Source organism: Neltuma alba, unplaced genomic scaffold (assembly GCF_004799145.2).
Source record: "Neltuma alba isolate B1F8T4 unplaced genomic scaffold, ASM479914v2 tig00010970_pilon, whole genome shotgun sequence".
Lineage (NCBI taxonomy): Eukaryota > Viridiplantae > Streptophyta > Magnoliopsida > Fabales > Fabaceae > Neltuma > Neltuma alba.
In genome coordinates, this window is record NW_021635733.1 from 77922 (window position 1) to 97567 (window position 19646).

Below are 19646 nucleotides of genomic sequence, written 5' to 3' on the forward strand. Positions count from 1 at the left end.
TTTGTAATTAGGAGGAATTTTTTTTTACTAAACATAGGTAATAAAAATAACCTTGTTCGAGGTATTGTGAGGAGTTTGAATCTTAGTTCATCAATGCCCACAATCATATAGCTGCATGACTGAGTCCAGTGCTTTAGACGGCTATATATGCACTTTTTTTTTTTTTCTTGTTTTTGTATGTATGCCTCAATTTGACTTGTCTTTGGTCACGGCTACAAGACATTCTTTAATTTGAAGCCAAAATTTATAATAGGTAATGGATCAAACCTCCTTTTCTCCATATTTTTTCTTTACAATTTTGCCTAGTATTTTTCATGTTTCAATTGACTATTCCATATTCTGTTTCAATGCTGCATTACCAGTGTGCTTCTTTTTTTAATGACATCCGCGCTAAAAGGAGTTAGGTGATCATTAGACTCATGTCACAAACATCTTTTCTCATTCATTCTATAACACTTTGTTTTCAAGCATCATCTATCACCACATATTGTACTGCAGAAATTGTTGACTTTCATAATCATTTCTACCCACTGATTTACCTAGCTACTATATGTGAAAGGTGTTAGCGGAGCAATTGGACTGCTGCTTTTTTGTGTTACTATTTGTTGTTATAAAAACAAATCATGGAGGCGAAGAATGGGATTATGCAAGACATCTAAGGTTGACCAAAATATCGAGGCCTTCATTAGAAATCATGGTCCTTTAGCTCTCACTAGATATAAATTTACAGATGTCAAGAAAATGATCAACTCTTTCAAAGATAAATTGGGACAAGATGGATATGGTTCTGTATACAAAGGAAAACTACCCAATGGCTATCCTATTGCTGTAAAGTTATTGAAGGCATCAAAACAGAATGGGGAAGAATTTATCAACGAGATTGCCAGTAGGACTTACCATGTAAATGTCGTTACCCTTCTTGGGTTTTGTTTTGAAGGCCAAAAAAAGGCTCTCATATATGAATTTATGTCCAATGGATCTCTTGACAAGTTCATTCACAACAATGCAAATCAAAATAGTCTATGCTTGAGTTGGGAGAATTTGTACCAAATTGTAGGTGGGATAGCTTGAGGGCTTGAGTATTTACATAGAGGATATTCTTCATTTTGATATAAAGCCCCATAACATCCTTTTAGATGAAAGCTTTTGTTCCAAGATCTCAGATTTTGGTCTTGCTAAGCTTTGTCCAAAAAACAAAAGTATCATTTTAATTTCAAAAGCAAGAGGAACTAGAGGTTATCTCGCTCCGGAGGTTTGGAATAGAAACATAGGTGGAGTTTCGCATAAGTCTGATGTTTATAGCTATGGGATGATGTTATTAGATATGGCAGGAGGGAGAAAGAACCTGAATTTTGAGACCGATTGTTCAACTGATAAATATTTTCTCAATTATATTTATGTTCAATTTGAGCAAGACAGCAATTTGGGATTTAATGGTGATAATAATGTGGAGGAAAATGATATTGCAAAGAGAATGACCATTGTGGGTTTGTGGTATATCCAAACATTATGGGGGTACGCATTGACAGTATAAATTTATGGACTTCGCTGAGATTGCGTGGTCTGCGCTGATGCTTTCATTAACGTAATTAGCTAAGTTACATAAAGGAGGGGAGCAATCACAAAAGGAAAAAGAAGAAGAGAAACTACTTCACAATTAATCACCAATGTTATGGCCTAAAAGAACAGGAGAAAGCATCAGAGAGATTAAAAAAAAAAAAAATTCATAATTCACCCGCAGCTCTTCACAGCGGAGCACATTGACATTCTCCTGTTTTCTCACCTTCCAAGGCCTTTGATCACTTTCTGAACCCATTATGTTCATCCCCAGCCAATAATTCCTCTTGCCCCTTTGTAATCTGTTTCTGTTGTTAAAAGAAGTTTAGATTCATTGGAAATGCCACCAAAACCTGTCATGCCCTTCCCTTAAGATTAGAACTTGAATGGCTAGATGACAGTATGAGATAATTCCATAAAGCCAGATTTGTTGTCATTATTTCATTCTTCAATGGGGCTGCTTTTTTTTTTTTTTTTTTTGATATTTTTGGAAGCCGGCAGTGTGTTGACGACTGACATAAACACAGCTTTTAGACAGAATCTTTTATATATAATATAGAATCTATAAGAAATGAACAATTCATAAGCTATATATAAACAGGTACGCTTGCTTCATATATTTTGCAAATCATGGACTTGTAATCCACTTCAAACTCATGCACTTTAACTCAGAAAAATTGGTCAGCAGTAACTTGACAGTAAAAGAGCAGTGTATGTGAATGTGTTTCTTTTCTTTCCTTGAAGGTGAGAACCAGTAATAAACCAAATGGGTCCTTAAATTTCATACTTTGAAAAGTTGAAATCGTGGGGTATGGATCCCACATGGTGCAAGGAGGCCAGACGACAAGCGTTTTTCATCAGGCCAAAATGCGTTTTGGAGCCAAACGGCGAAATCTGGGTTTGCAATTAGTCGTATGGTCACAATCATACCCCCTCTATAGGAATAGTGATTTAGAATTTGATAGGTACCAGCAACAGTGAAGAATGATATTGTAAAGTGCAAAGCTAAAGTAAATCTGATGCATTCGCATAGCATCATAATGCAGGTTCTCAAGAGTATTGAAACTCAGATGCAGGTTTTATTGTTGTTCTGGTCTTCATTTTGTTTTGGTTTTGGTTTTGTTTTTGGCTAACAGGTGTTTAATGTGTGCTGCTGGTAATATAGATTTAGATGTTTGATAATTCAGTAGGAACTTGGCTTCCTAAAATTTGAATTTTGATAATCATTTTCCTTCAACAATCAATAAATTCAAAGTCATGTATCATGTCTATGCAATTGTTTTCAGCATGTTACCCGAACATAGGAATCATTTTCATTTATATAATCATACTTTTAAAAAGAAAATTGACACTGTGTATTAAAAAAAGAGTAACACGAGAAATTAATTATGCATAAAGTTTATATATTATTTTCATCCATTTTCTTCAATTTTTTTTGATTATGTACATTGGTTATTATAAGTGTCAAGAATCAAAAGGAAACAGTGAAATTGAAGAGTGATATATAACAAGAAAAATCGCAACAAAAACCAGCCGAAATAGAAAAATTGTAAATAGGGACTAATTACAACTTCAGTATAAATTTTGACAATAATTTTTATAAACGAGTCCTTATGTGCAATTTTTTTAGGGTTTTTTTTTGCGATTATTCCTATTATATATATTCCCTAAACCGTTATAATTACATGCGTAGATATTTTATAACTTTCACTGAAGTATAATCATAATCTTCTATCAAATGAACCCTGAGCAGGAACATTTGACCCGGATATTCTGAAGTTTTATTTACTCTTCTGTATTTAATATATAATCTAGGAAAAATTTCACTGTAGGACCGCATAAGACAATTAATTTCAAAGAGCCCCCAAAACTTTCTGAAACTTCACTGCAGGACCAAGGGGGCAAACTGATATTAATTCCACAAAGAAAATGACGTTATTGCCCCTCATAATACTTATTGCAGGGTGACATGTAAATGGACTAATTTCAGTTGTAAATAAAGGTATGTATGTTGCAAATTGACTAGTCCCACTTGCAAATGGGTTCTCTCACACTTATTCACTCACAGGCACCTTTTTCAGGTGAATGAGGTGATATGTAAATGGACTAATTCTAATTGTAAATAAATGTATGTATGTTGCAAATTGACTAATTCCACTTGCAAATGGGCGCTCCCACACTTGTTTACTCACGGAGACCTTTTTCAGGTGAACGAAGTGACATGTAAATGAACTAATTTCAGTTGTAAATAAATATATGTATGTTGCAAATTGTCTAGTCTCACTTGCAAATGGGCTGTCCCACACTTGTTCACTCAGACACATTCTTCAGGTGAAGAAAGTAATATGTAAATGGGCTAATTTTAATTGTAAATATATTTATGCATGTTGTAAATTATCTATCCTCACTTGCAAATGGGTTCTCCCATACTTGTTCACATGAGGGGCAATAGGGTCATTTTCTTTGTGGAATTAATATCAGTTTGCCCCCTTAGTCCTACAGTGAAATTTCAGAAAGTTTTGGGGGCTCTTTGAAATTAATTGTCTTCTGCGGTCCTACAGTGAAATTTGCCCTATAATCTAATTTGAGAGTTAACGTTAGTCTTATATATAAGATTCATTTCATAAGTTTATCAATTTTTTTTCATATCAACCCAACCCTATTAATATTCTTTCAACAGAGAAAATCAAAAGTGATTAGGATGTTTTAGAAAAAATATATTATATTAACTAATTTAACAAATATTTTTAATCTACTTAAATTATTTAACTTACTTTAGGTAGAGGAGTAATTGCTTTTGTCTTTTGGGTGAAGCAGAACTTGCCAGCTCATCTCAAAGTTTAAAATATTTGCTAGACACTATCCTTTTTTATTCAGTATACAAGATGTGAAGATGTGAAGCATAAATGCGATCTCCCTAAATTTTCTTAAACATCGTTACTTTTTTATTTTGTGGGACCCACTTTGTCAGCTCATCTCTCTTAACTTTGTCAATCCCCCCACAAATCCTCTCTTCCCCGCACCATGCTCCCCATCCAACCCCTCTCAACTTTGTAGGTCTCACTCTCATCCTTCCTCTCTCTCTCCTTCTCTCTATCCCCACACCGCGCGCCATGGTCTGATATAATCTGTCGACTAAACGTATCAAGCAAGCCTACGATAATTCCGCTTCACTATTGTTGACTTTTTGGTGGATAGCAAAACGATGACAGCAGAGAATGGCATCCTTCCTAGAGACTTGATTAGTGAGGCAGTAAGTAATGGGTTGACATTATACATCATTATGGTGACTGATGCTCTTTTTTAACATTATAATAGATAAATTTGTCTTGTTACTCTTCTACTTTTAACATAAAAATATTAAGAATATTTCAAAAGTATCTAAAATTTGTTTAAAAACTTATTGCAACTTATTTTCAAAAAAATGCATTTTTTTTAAAACGGGATGCAACATATATGTTGAAACAGGTTATAGCCAAACACGCAGTCGATAAAAATTTGTAACTCTGCTTTTGACTTGTTTAGAGCTCTGTCTCTAATGCTTCTATATTTAATTAATATTACCTCCGTGCTTAGTATAAAAATTAATTAAAAATTTAATTTAGTTTTAAATATAAAATTTTTAATTTATTTTGTTTCTTATATTTATTTATTTTACTTCCTAATTAACTTTCACAGTAATTGTAAAAATTATGTATTTTTCAATACACATAATTAATAAAAATATATTAAAAATAGTGTTTATTATTTATAAATAATTGATTCAATTAATTTTTTAATATTCATAAATTAGCCATGCCGAGTTGAGATAATTTAATTCTGGCAAAAAAAATATATTACTTTTAAGGGAGGTTGAGGGAAGTCAGGACCAGAAATACCCTTATCTACCATGGCGAAATTGATCGCTATCTTCGCCATCAGAGTATGTATCAAAAGCACCATCATCATCAAAAGAGACGACGGGCGGTGAGAATTCGGCCTTCGGCGACACCCAAAAAGGTTTTCTCTTTACCCTGCCGCTACCGGTGGTGGAGATGACCGAATTCGAATTTGGGCTCCTTCACTTTCATATTTCTATAGTTAAAAACCTCAACAAAAAATATCCGGTTCTAAAAATCCAAAAATATGGACGCACACTATTTTTGACAATAATTGGAATTGCAGAGGATATTCCAAAGCATCTCGAAAGTTGGAAAAGTTGCACCGGAAAAAAGGGCGAAGACAATGAGAGCGAGAGATGTTGAATGTGATTGAAAGAGATCAGAAATAACAGCTTGGGAACTGAGTTTAGTGAAGCTATGAACAAGGGCCTTGTGCTTGATTGGCGGACTGCAGCAACGGATTGCGCTGCGTGTGTGAGGATTCTGGAGGACTTTGTGGCCAAAATCAAAGCAATCATCAGATGCTATGCTTTTGAAGTGATAGCAATATCGCCACAAAGTCCTGGAGGTCTGACAAAGGGACTGGCCAGGCTTTGTAAGGAGTCAAAATGGACATGTTACTCTAAAAATTGACAGTAGCGTCCGAAATTGTTTGACCACCGAAATCCTATCCTTGTTTAGCCACCCAAATTTTATCCTACCGAGAATTCTCCAAAATTTAATCCCATACATGTGTAAGTTTAATTTGTTAATCCCATCCAAGATTTTAAATCAGTCCAAAGGAAATGGGGAAGAATTTATCAATAAAGTTGTCAGTATCAGTAAAACTTCTCATGTTAATGTTGTTACCCTTCTTGGATTTTGTTTGAAAGGTGAGAAGAAGGCTCTTATATATGAATACATGTGCAATGGATCTCTTGACAAATTGATTCGGAATAAGGCAAATAAAACAAACTTGTCATTGACTTGGAAAAATTTGTTTCAAATTGTAATTGCACAACTCGAGGGCTTGAATACTTGCATAGAGGATGCAACACTCGAATTCTATATTTTGACATAAGCCACATAATATCCTTTTGGATGAAAGCTTTTGCCCTAAGGTCACAGATTTTAGACTTGCTAAACTTTGTCCTAAGAAAAAAAGAGAGCATTATTTCACTTTTAGAAGCTAGAGGAACTCTTGAGTATCTTGCACCAAAAGTTTGGAATAGAAATATAGGTGGGATTTCATATAAATATGATATTTACAGTTATGGAGTGATGTTATTAGACATAGTTGGCGTGTTGAAGGATGTGACCATGGAATCCTATTTCCTAACTTAGAATTATGTTCTATTTATGATAAACTGGAGCAAGGCAAAGATTTGGGACAAAGTAAGGCAAAGACCACTGAGGAAAACAATATTGTCAGAAAAATAACCATCGCGGGTCTGTGGTACATGCAAACATTTCCAACTCAGAGACCTATAATGAATAGAGTGATAGAAATGTTAGAAGGAAGCCTTGACTCACTACAAATGCCGCCAAAGTCAATTACACCTTCCATTCAAGACGAGAAGTAGAAGTTTTGAAGAATGACAAATAAAGACCTTACAAGAAAATTAGTGTAAAATGAAGACTTGTAAATTATAAAAATAAAAGTTTGTGTAATAAACTTTGTAGTTCAAGTAATAGCCATGTTCTCATTTCACATTAATTTTGTTGGATGATCTTAACTGTCATTCTCTTTAGAATTTCCGCCACGGCTCTTATTAGAGCAATGTATGTGTCTATTATCAAATCCCATATATTGAGGCCTTGGAAGCTCTCCCCTAGATTCTGACTATGATTCCCAAAAGTGAATTGCTTAGCATCCTTTTTGTTCTTCCAATATCAGTAAAATAATCTTTAGCCAGATTCCAAGTGACATATAATGTCTTTAGAAAGCTAGGATCAAACATCTCTCGGGCATGCATCATTATACCAGTGATGGGTATCATCTTGGCAAAAGTTGTTAATGAGAAATGGGTCAAAACATTTATAACTGAACTTTAAATCTATTGTATTCAACTATTCATATATACATGTAGCCATAGAAAGGGAATGATGTTACTGCTGGAAATTAAAGGGCCCCAGAGCGAAAGAAGATTTTTGTACAGTTGATTTTTATCAAATGTACTAATGTATTCTTATATCTATTATTTTGAACATTCTTACTTTCAAAGATAATTCAAATATTGAATTAGTATATTCTATTCCTTTATGGAATTCTTTTTTTTTTTTTTGGCCAGATGCAAGTCAAGTCTTTGAGAGAGGACTATTTTGTGGCCGTGTGGAATACGCATTTAACAGTCAACAATACATCTCTTCCATCACCTTAAGACAAACCAATGCATTAATTCCTTTTCAACATTTAATATACCTTTTTTTTTTCAAATTGGGGGGAATACCCATTACAGTTTTATTGATGAAGAAACCTGATAAATTTTTATACACAGAAAGTATTAATATTTTGCAATTTTGTTCATACGGATGATGGTACTTTGATTTATGTTTTTTAACTGGGAAATTTTTAGGGTTAATATAATCTTTAATCCCTCAAGTTTGTCCTCATTTTGGTTTGATTCTTCAAGTTTCAAACCATAGGTATTAATCCCTTAAAGGGTAAAATAGTTCAGATTTTTATTGGATTATAGAGATTAATATTTTGAATAGAAAGAAGCTTAAGAGACCGAAATTTATGATTTGAAACTTGAGAGATCAATCCCAAAATAAGGACAAACTTATTAAAGGACCCAAAATTGTATTAGCCCAAATTTTTAATGGGAGACTTTTGCTCAATTTTTCTCTTCTTTTTCTTTTCTTTTTTTTCGTTTGTTTTTCTTCTTGTTTTAGGCCTCTCGTTCCCACTATCCATCCGAGTAAGCCTTGGGAGACTACTTACAGCCGGTAGTTTTCTGATCTGTAGTCTGCTGAAGTGCTATTGTAGCAATTTCATGGAGAGTTTGGATTTGAATCATCTATGACTTATTGGTCCTTTCCCTTGAGATTCGAACTTAAATGACTAGATGACTGAATGAGATAGTTCCCTAAGACCAGATTTGTTGGCATTATTTCATTCTTCAACGGGGTTGCTTTTCTTTCCATTTTTTTAATATTTTTAAAGCCGGCAGTGTGTTGAGGACTGAGACAGACGCAGCTTTTAGACAGAACAATCTTTTATATATAATATAGAATCTATAAGCAATGAACAATTCATAAGCTATATAAAAACAGGTATGCTTGCTTCATATTTTGTGCAAAACATGAACTTGTAATCTACTTCAAACTCACAAGCGTTAACCCAGAAAAATTGGCTAGCAGTTAGTCCACGGTAGAAGAGCAGTGTATGTGAATGTGTTTCTTTGTTCCTTGAAGGTTAAAACCAGTAAACCAAAGGGGTCCTTAAATTTCAAACTTCAAAAGTTGAAATCGTGGGATTTGTGCCCCACATGCATGGAGTAGGGCCAGTCACCGGTGCAAGGAGGCCGGCGACAAGCAATTTCATCAGGTCACAAAGCCCGCGTTTTGGAGCCAAAAGGCGATCTGGGTGCGCAATCCCGTCGTATGGTCATAATATTACCCCCTCTATGGTCTATAGTCTATTCAAATGAGATGTGAAAAAATTGGGGTTCCTTAAATAATAGCGGAAAACTTCCTCCTTTTTTTTCCAAAGATCCTCAAACATGATTCTTCCTTCATTTTTCCCGTTGAAAACGCATGTAGCTAGTCAGGCCACATCTGAAGCTGAGAGATGGTTTCCTGATTGACACTTTGAGTAAGGCCCGATAGTCTCTAATATGCAATTGTATATCAAGGGCAAAAATGACATTTGATGGGGATTGGTAGAATTGAAAATCTCTTTATGTAATGCCATTCTGTGAATGACTTTTATTCCATGAAAAGTGTACTCCTCCTGTCCTTAATACAGAATCTAATTGTTGAGTTGATTTTGGTCTTAAACATAAGACATATTTCTTATATTTATCAATTTTTTTAAATTACCCCTATGGATACTCCCTCAACTATTATCAAATAAAAAGGAAAGATGGGATATTAAGAAAGATGATTGTGGTGTTTTAGAAAAAACATGTCTTATTTCTTATAATTAACTAACTTACCTCACTTCCTTAATCTAATCAAATTAGTTAGATATGTTTTATATTCATGACCAGAGGAGTAATATATATTGCCTTATTACTCAAAGCATGCTTGTGTTTCGTTTAATTTTGATTTATAGCCCTGTGAGAGTTGTTTCTTGATAGCCATTCTCTGCAATGATCATGCTGTACAAGGGTCCTCCTTCTGTTGTTTTACGTCAGCTTCTCTTGAAGACCTTCTTCTTCGTTCCCATTCTCTTTTATGTTACCACTGCAAATGAACAATTTTCAGCTTGCAAGCCTTTTAGCTGCGGAAACGTCACCAGTCTGAGCTTCCCTTTCTGGGTCGACTCACTGCCTGCTTATTGTGGTCATCCTAAGTTGAAGCTTAATTGTGACGGAGACAATGTTACTATCAACATTAATTCCCAGACTTTTAGGGTAATCAATGTTAACTCCGCTGCTAGAACTCTTACGATTGCAAGAATGGATTTGTGGGGTACCAAGTGTTCCAATCAGTTCACAAACATCACGTTGGATTATTCTTTCTTTGACTACAGTCCCAATGATGAAAACACTACTCTATTATACGGCTGCGACCCTTCAAGCAATGCCACTCTGAATTCATCAACTGCTGTGAGATTTGATTGCCCCTTACATGGTATTCCTCGTGAAGCATACTTTTTGTGGACCAACAATTGGACCAGGACTGGTCTGGGGTGTAGAACCAGCATCAATGTTCCTGTTCTGGGTGTGGCACTGAGAAGTTTCATAGATCCTGGTGATGTTATAGATCAAGGTTTTGAGGTTAAATGGGAACTGAAAGGAGGGTGGTGTGATGATTGCAGAATTTCGGGTGGAAGATGCGGTTACAACGCAAGTCTGGATGAATTTACATGTTTCTGTCCCGATGGGGTTTGTTTTGCTGATCGATTAGAAGAAGAAGCAGCGCCAGCACCCCGGCCCGAGCCAAGGCCTCCTCCTTCTTCAGGGTCATCAACAGAGGGTATGTGTTCTTTTTCCCATAGCTTCTGGTTTTGATTAGATTCCTCTGCTTCTTAATGTGTTTTGGATGGAGACATCAGATTTTCTGATGACAGTTAATGAAGTAGTTTGCCATTCACATTTACGTAACCAAAGTAACCATCAGGAAATAAATTTATAGATATCAGCAACGAAATTAATCTGAGTGTTACATTTATCCTCTGTAGCAACCAATTTTGTGAAGATAATTTCATTATCGCCTTCACCTCAGTCAACCGGGGTTTATTTTCCCTTTTACTATTGTGTACCCAAATATAATACTATGTCCGGTCTTTAATATAAGAGCTAGTTTAATATTCAATTTGATTCTAAATATAAGGTCCTAATTCATTTTGTCTCTCATATTTATCTATTTTTTTAAGGTAATACTTATAGTAGTTATACATATTAAGTGTTTCATTAAATGGTAATTCTAGGTAAAACATATTATTAACATGATATTTTAGAAAAAACAATACCTATTTATTATAAATAACTAGCTTAACTAATTTTTTAATGTAATTAAATTAGTCAACTAGATTTTATATTAAAAAGCGGGCGTGATAAGTAGGATAGTCAAGTCGCTAAATTTGTCTGCGTGACCTTTGAGTCTGCATTTATCTTCGTCATCAAACAATCGGTCAGGGTCCTCAAATCACAGTTGTCTTTCAACTTGTCTCGATGTCTTTTGAATGGCTCATAATAATCACGAGTTAGATAAGAAAGTTAAAAGACCTTACAATTTTTGTAGTCATTCTTTAATTATCAAATTATGACGATTATAATGACTTGATGAAGTGGTAAATTATTTATCAAATTGTTATTTTTTTTCATATATATTTAGTTGGACTTATTTAACCTCTAACTTATGATTTTCATTTAACTTGTCTTAACCCATATCACAATGTTGAATATTGAACATTTTGAGTTTTCTTAAAGGTTAAGGTTTAATTATATTGCGAAAGTTTTTGCTCAGAAACAATGCTAACTTGAAAATTTAAAAACGTAACAATGACATCCCTGTTCAACACTAATTTGTTTAAACTTGTTAAATTTTAGGGATAGATAAAAATAAATAAAAAAGTTTAACCAAAAAATTATGAGGCTGGTATATGACTTCTCAATAAATAAAAACTCAGTTTTTATATCGTTTCCTATGTGAAGTTTATACTTAAATAGTGGCTTCTTAAATTATAAAATAATTAATAATAGCGTTGATATATAATTTATGAGACAGTGAATATATCATTTCAAAAAAAAAATTTGTTAGTTTAATTACTTAAGGGGTGTTTGGGTTTAGTGAATAGTATTTTTTAAAAACATTTTTCTGCAAATCGAGATAAACTCCTTCACATATTTACTTTGTATACTATAAAAACACTTTTAAAATCATAATTTTAATTCCATCCAAACACTTTTAGTTATTTTCAGCTTTCTCTTCATATTAAAAAAAAAAAAAAAGATATCATTTCAGTAAAGAGACTGTTGTTACCAGTAGTACCTAGGATTAAAAAGTGTGGCTGGCTCCTTTTTCTTAGTACTATCTTTGTTTCTAAATATAAGATTCACTTTGTAAAACAGTTAAAGTAGGATTTGTAGGATCTGACCATTTATAAGAAGTTGTCATCGTTAATAAAACAGCACAAAGGCGTCTACGACAAGTAAAGAAAATGACTTTCCTTTGCAAGATTACTGAATGAGCGCAATCATCGGTCTGGAAACTAATTAATCTTGAGGGCATTTTGGAGATTTTAGATGTCAACGAAGTAGTTGCATGTTGCATTGACTCGCAAGTCAACGATTTCCATGTTTCCAGTCTAGCCCCTCTTCCTTATCCTGGAGTACCTCGTCTTCAAATTGTTGACTTAATTGGGATGTAGAGTGGGGCCACCCAAAGAAACAATAGTGAAGAGGGCAATCTAGGTGGTGCCCTGCCACCATTATTGAGGATAATGGCCACATCACTCCTGCTGTTTCTTTTCTGTATAATCTAACTAGAACCGCGTCAGATGGAGCCTCCATGCTTATATTGCAAGATAATGAATATAGTTTGCGATGATAATTAACTTGTTGCGAACGAGTTGCAACCGAAATTTTAAAGATGGGGTTTACTTTGAAATGGATTGCACCTGAACCCGGTTTTCAGTACAGTCTAAAAAGTGGTGGACGCTTTGGTTATGATGAATATGAAAATATAAATTCCGCTACTTCTGCAATGATGAACGTCATTTCAAAAGTTAGTGGTAATGTTAATGTATTTATCGGCATATTATAATAACTTTTTATATCTGCATCCTTTGTTTTGTTCTTTCTTCATATACAGATTCTACCACGTATTTAACCCGCACTTTATTTTCTGTGTATAATTGCTGGAACAGGCCACCATTCAAAAAGAAATGCACTCATTATAGGTAATAGATCTGCTTTTAGTTCTTCTCTTAACTTGGTTTGTGTTTTTGACAAGTATATCAACTGAAAGCCATTACCATTCTGCATCCCAGGTTGTCTTATTGCTGCAATAGTTCTTGGAGCAATTGGACTGATGCTTATTTGGTGTTGTCAAACAAAGTCGTGGGGGCAAACAATAGGATTGTGCGAGACATCTATGGTGGACCAAAATATCGAGGCCTTCATTAGAAATCGTGGTCCCTTAGCTCTCACAAGATATAAATTTGCAGATGTCAAGAAAATGACCAACTCTTTCAAAGATAAATTGGGACAAGGTGGTTATGGTTCTGTATACAAGGGAAAACTCCTCAATGGCCGCCCTGTTGCTGTAAAGTTATTGAAGGCATCAAAACAGAATGGGGAAGAATTTATCAACGAGGTTGCTAGCATCAGTAGGACTTCCCATGTAAATGTTGTTACCCTTCTTGGGTTTTGTTTTGAAGGCAAACAAAAGGCTCTCATATATGAATTTATGTCCAATGGATCTCTTGACAAGTTCATTCCCAGCAATGTGGATAAAAATAGTCTATGCTTGACTTGGGAAAATTTGTACCAAATCGCAATTGGGATAGCTCGAGGACTTGAGTATTTGCATAGAGGATGCAACACTCGAATTCTACATTTTGATATAAAGCCACATAACATCCTTTTAGATGAAAATTTTTGTCCCAAGATCTCAGATTTTGGTCTTGCTAAGCTTTGTCCTAAAAAAGAAAGCTTCATTTCAATTTCAGAAGCTAGAGGAACAATAGGATATCTTGCTCCAGAAGTTTGGAATAGAAACATAGGTGGAGTTTCTTATAAGTCTGATGTTTATAGCTATGGGATGATGCTATTAGATATGGTTGGAGGGAGAAAGAACAAGAATGTTGAAACCAATTGTTCGACTGAGAAATATTTCCCAGATTATATTTATGCTCAACTTGAGCAAGACAGCAATTTGGGATGTGATGGGGCCGATAACACGGGGGAAAATGATATTGCAAAGAAAATGACCATTGTGGCTTTGTGGTGCATCCAAACATTTCCAGGTCAAAGACCTACAATGAGTAGAGTGATTGAAATGTTAGAAAGAAAACCTGACCTGTTGGAAATGCCACCAAAACCTATCATGCCTTCCCCTCCCAGATTAGAACTAGAATCTTCCACCACTGCTATGACCACAACAGAAATTGTGGGTTTTCAAAGCCCTTCCCACATGTTGCTAGAGGAACACTAGGGTTCAGAAATGGGAAGAAGTGGAGGTGGGGTCTCATAGTACGGTATGTATGGTTATCAAATGTTGTTGCTAAATTGTTTCTTTTTTGGTTTGGTTTTTTTTTTTTGGTGGGGGAGGGGAGCAAGAGCTGTGAATGTAATATACTATTTTTTTTTAGAAAAACAAAATTGTAATTCAAAAAAATTAAATTAAAAATATAATAAATAAAATAATATTTTATTATTAAATTTTATAAAATAAAATAAAAACCAGCTTTTCCACCGAAAAGCTAGAGCAATTTAAGAAGAGAGAATTTGGGGGAGGAGTATTAATTGAGAAACGAAAAACAGGAGAGGGGGTGGTTGAAAGATGGAGTAGTGGTAAAATAAGAGAGTGGGAGGCAGAAAAGGAAACGAGTGAGAGGCAAAGAGTAAAATCAAGAGAGAGTGAAGGTACATAATATCTTAAGGATAAGATAAGATTTAGAGATCATTTAGGTATACAAAAATATTTTTTTATCATATCCTCTTTATGAATATTTTCTCTATATTTAGAGCATTATATTATTAGTATCATTATAATTTTTAGAGAAAATTTTATGGTTTGAGTGTGGAGTAAATATAGAGTTTTGACAATATATGATTGTGAAAATTTAAAGATTCATTATTAAGAGATTTTAATCAGTTTATATTTGTTCATTTATTGTTTTGAGAATTTTAAATTAAGATTTTAGTTAAAAAATTTGTTATTTAATTAAGACATATAGAATATTTTTACCGATTAAATTTAAATTAAATAATTTATTTGAGTTATTTAATATATTATTAAGGTTTTAATCGATTTGAATGTTAAATAAGTTAAAGATATATTTTTGAAATAATTTTTGAAAGTTTGAAGAACTGTAAATTGAGAATTTTATAAAAATTAAAAAATTTATTTACACTTTAAAGGAGTTGTTTGGTTGAGAAAAAATTTTAAATAAGACTATAATAAATAACTGACGTTTTAATATAAAATATTTATATTTTAGGTAACAAATATATCTATTTAAGTTATTAAATTTAAATAGTCTTATATAAAAATTTTATGTTCAAAATAATATTGTATCTATTATAAATAGTTAGATCCGGAAGAATTAATTTTTTTTTTGTAATTTTGGTTTAGAGGGTAACTTTAGAATTTTTAGAATAATTTTAAAATAATTTGAGTTGTATATTAATAAATATTTATATACAATTTTATAGACTTTTGAGAATTTTGGAGTAATCATTATATCATTATTTGTAAGCTAAAGAGTAGCAAGTAACTCTAAAAATTCTTTCATATACATGTGAATTGTGTATGATTATATTATGAATTTACTAGTTTTTATATCATATTGAAAATATATATTATGATTTTTTAAATAAATATTTTATTATGTTACTTTATTTTATTAAGATTTATTGCTATTAATTATGATCAATATTTAAATATATTGATGGCTATTGAATTATAATGAGTTGCTGTTAAATGGTATAGAAATTTTATTACTATCTTATTTTAATAATATATTTGAAGGCGTATTTCTGATGTAATATTATTTATATATGACATATGCACTGTTGGGCTAAGGATAGAACCAGATTTGTATTGGATATAAAATTATCACGTGGTATGCCATCACTCGGTGCATAGTAGATGGCACTTGTCAGGACCCATTCTTTCATGTTTTTCTTTGGTTGGGAATTCATTGAAACTGTGGGACATGTGACACCTCCTTATTTTATTTGCAAAGGAGGAGAGCCATAATTCGAATTTGAGCTCTATATCTTTAGTCAGATATATCTCCAGTTTTGGTAAGTTTGGAATAATTCAGTAAAATAGATTAGTTCCTATTGGACTATGTGTTAGCCTATAACTCCAATTAGCGGTATAAGAGTGGACGGTCATATAAGGGAGGATGCATATTGCATTATTTTTTTATATGTTAGAAAATGATATATTGTTGAATTGAAAGTGACATTGAGTTGAATATATAAATCCGTGATTTTCATACACAAATATATACACACACATAAAATCATATTTTTGTTTGTCATATATGGTTTGCTTGTATATGTTAGAATTTCAGTAGTTACTGAGACATTAGATCTCACTCCTTATATTAATATTTTCAGACAAAGAATCTAGTAGAAATCAAGGGAAGGCACTGATGGATTGAGTTATGAAGGCTTCTATGCTCGTCAAACACATACTATGTTATATTTTTATTTGCCATAACTATAAGACTTTAATAGTTTCTTTTGTTAAGTTATGTCAAAAAAATGTTTTGAAATTACGTCCTGTCATGAATGTTAGAAATACTTATAGACTTTTAAATAAAGTATTTTATCATGTATGTAGATATAATTATATGAGGTGTTATAATAAAACTGACGGCTCTAAGACCAGTGAGCTATTCTTAGCATGTTATATTTTTAGACTTGCTGATAGGTATGAGTTAATTATGATATTTTGATTGTTCATTAATTTCTCAAAGCTATGCAGTTTCTCCACCGTCATGGAGGTTAGACAAATGGACAGGTCAGGCTGTGTAAGGAGTTAAAATGGACATGTTACTTTAAGAATTGACGAGTAGCGTCCGAGATTATCTGACTACTGAAATCTTATCCTTGTTTAAGTGTTTAACCTCTAAAATCTTATCCTACTGAGACTTCTCTAAATTTTAACCCCATACATGTGCAAGTTTAATTTTTTAAAACACATTGGATGAACGTACCACCCTTACTTTCTGCACTGATTATACTTGATCAGTCTATATGAGCATAGTGTCATCAACTACCTTCTACTCCGCGTGGTCCTTACAAAATTACTCATTAAGCAAGCCCCAGGAACATTAAACAAGATACTACCTCCAATTCTAAATATAAAAATGAGTTGACTCATTTGGATAGAATAAGAAAAATTTTTAAGTGAGTTATTTATAATCAATAAGTGTTGTCTTCTCTAAAACACCCTTACTAATCATGTGTGCTAGTTAGAACTATTATTCTATTACAAAGACTGTTTTAGAAAAAATAGATAAATATGAGAGATAAAATAGATTGGACTTTTATATTTAAAACTAAATTAAAAATCAGACTAACTCTTATATAAAAAACTGGAGATAATAAAATTTAGGGAGAGACAGGGATATGAGTTGCAAAAAGAGTGGATGTCGGGGAAAAGGAAAAATGAGAAATGGAAAAGGCAATATTAGGAGCATGCAAGACCCAGGACATCATAAGATAAGCCAATAAGGTTAGCCAATTAGCCCATCAAATAAGTTGATATTGTTCGTTAAGCCGGTACAATTGTCAATGCAACTACTTTGTGAGGGAAGCCGCATAGAAATTTATGACATCATCAGCTTAAATGGGAAGAATTATTATAGAAGCTGATGTGATCATCAACTCTCAGCGGGAAGTTTCATAATAGTGTTATTAATTATGTCATAGTTTTAGTGTTCTTGATGTTTTATTTTTTCGACATAAAAAGGAAAAAAAAGAATAGGTGCGGCTGCTATTTGTTAGGAAAGAATTTATGTGAGCATAACAACACTTTTTTTTAATTACAAATGTAATTGAATCAATTTACTGACATGGTAAAGCACAATTGGATTACGCTTAATGGAAATTCCAAATCCAAATACACCTAATAAGGAAGTAACATAAAGAAGGAAAGCAATCACAGAAAGAAAAGGAAAGAAGAAAAACTTCACAGTCACAAAGATTATGGCCTAAAAGAATAAGAGGAAGTATAAGAGGGAGAGGGAAAAAACCATAATCCATCCATTATTTTCATCCCTGGTCCTTCACAGTGGAGTACATTGACATTCTCATGTTTCCTCCCCTTCGAAGGCGTTTGACCACTTTCTGAGCCCACTAGTTTCATCCCCAGCCCCTCATTGCCCCGGTCCCGTTATACCGAACATTTAAAAAGGGGTACTCTCTGATAGGACCCAACCCAGAAACTCTAAACTTTTACTTGGTTTTTTTTTTTTTTGGAACTAAATCTTTACTCTAATAAAACAGATTACACTCGAAGATGCAATCAAAAGCTAAAAACCCGGTACATTCATAGAACAAATTCTACTTTATTCAGGTCGTGTCAGGTTCTAGTTAAATAGAACTAAGTCTGAAATAAAGACATAAATTCTAAGTCTGTATACAGGCTTTTTTTAAGACTCAGGCCTGAAACATTTTTAAAGACTTATTTAAAATGTTAGTTTTTATTATACAGTAAACCAATTAGATGATGCCACTTAAATTATTTTTACACATCAGCACTTAACACTGTTAAATAGACAGTTAGCCCTCTAAAATTAAAAGGATTTATCATATGATTCATGGAGACGCTGTTGGGTTCATTCTGCTAAAAAATCATACCGCAAAATCCCAATCAAATTTAAGGATTCATGAAATAATATGAAATCAAACGGGAATTAGAACCCTCAGATGTGCTTCATCACGAGATCCAAGGTGCGAATTATGGGACTTGATCTCAGAGAGAGTAAGAAAGCAAAAGAGGAGAATGGGAGCAAGCAGAGAGTGAAAATTCATATTGAAATCTATTGAATAGAGAGCATCATGATCCCCTCGTGTTTTTTTCCCCCCGTATGGGTCATCGAAAAGTCTGTGGGAGTTTTGATGATGAGTTCTTCTTCTTCAATGAAATTGCCAGTTTTGGGAGGGACAATTTGACAAGCGTCTTCTTCCTACTATAGCTCCTCTGTCTTGTCCCCAAAAAAAAAAAAAAACAGAAATTTTAGTAAGCTAACGGAGTATTTCACAGGGTTAAATGCTGATGTGTAAAAATAATCTAAGTGGTATTATCTGATTGGCTCACTGGATGTAATGAACCTAAGGTACTTGACTTAAGCATTGTCCTACATGTAACTCCTCAAGCTTATTTAAGATCTTATACTATGCCCTAAATAAGATTTGATTACATATGATTTAATTATTTAAATAAATTTAATTTAAATTTACAATAAAATAACAAAATTCTATTAATTATGATATCTCCTAAAAATTTGATTCAATTACACTAATATACATACAATAATATTTTTTTTGGGTTAGCCATACATAGTTTGTTTATGGTAATAATAATAATAAACAGTTCTAAAAATATATCATGATTAAATTAATAATCTAAGATTTTAATGTAATTTCTCTTTTACAGGATGCTCTTGTAAAATAAACAAAATTAGTAATATTAAGGACACTAGTTAATTGTATTGTTGTTTTACAATAGATAGACTTAATCTACAAATGCAATTATAAGCTTTAGATTAATCAAAACTACAACATGATATTGTGAGTTCTTAAACAAGAAGTTACGGACATGCTAATCAACCAATATATACATACACATATATATATGTGTATATATATA

General features: G+C 33.0%; 1 protein-coding gene across 1 annotated transcript; it reads left to right on the forward strand.

Moving 5' to 3' along the window:
- The first annotated feature begins 636 nt into the window (after window positions 1-636).
- On the forward strand, window positions 637-14246 carry LOC114760306 (LEAF RUST 10 DISEASE-RESISTANCE LOCUS RECEPTOR-LIKE PROTEIN KINASE-like 2.4). The gene is given in 5 exon segments (XM_028949566.1): window positions 637-1094; window positions 1096-1494; window positions 8922-9006; window positions 9722-10562; window positions 13081-14246. Coding segments are annotated over 5 exon segments (2949 nt in total).
- Window positions 14247-19646: the final 5400 nt, after the last annotated feature.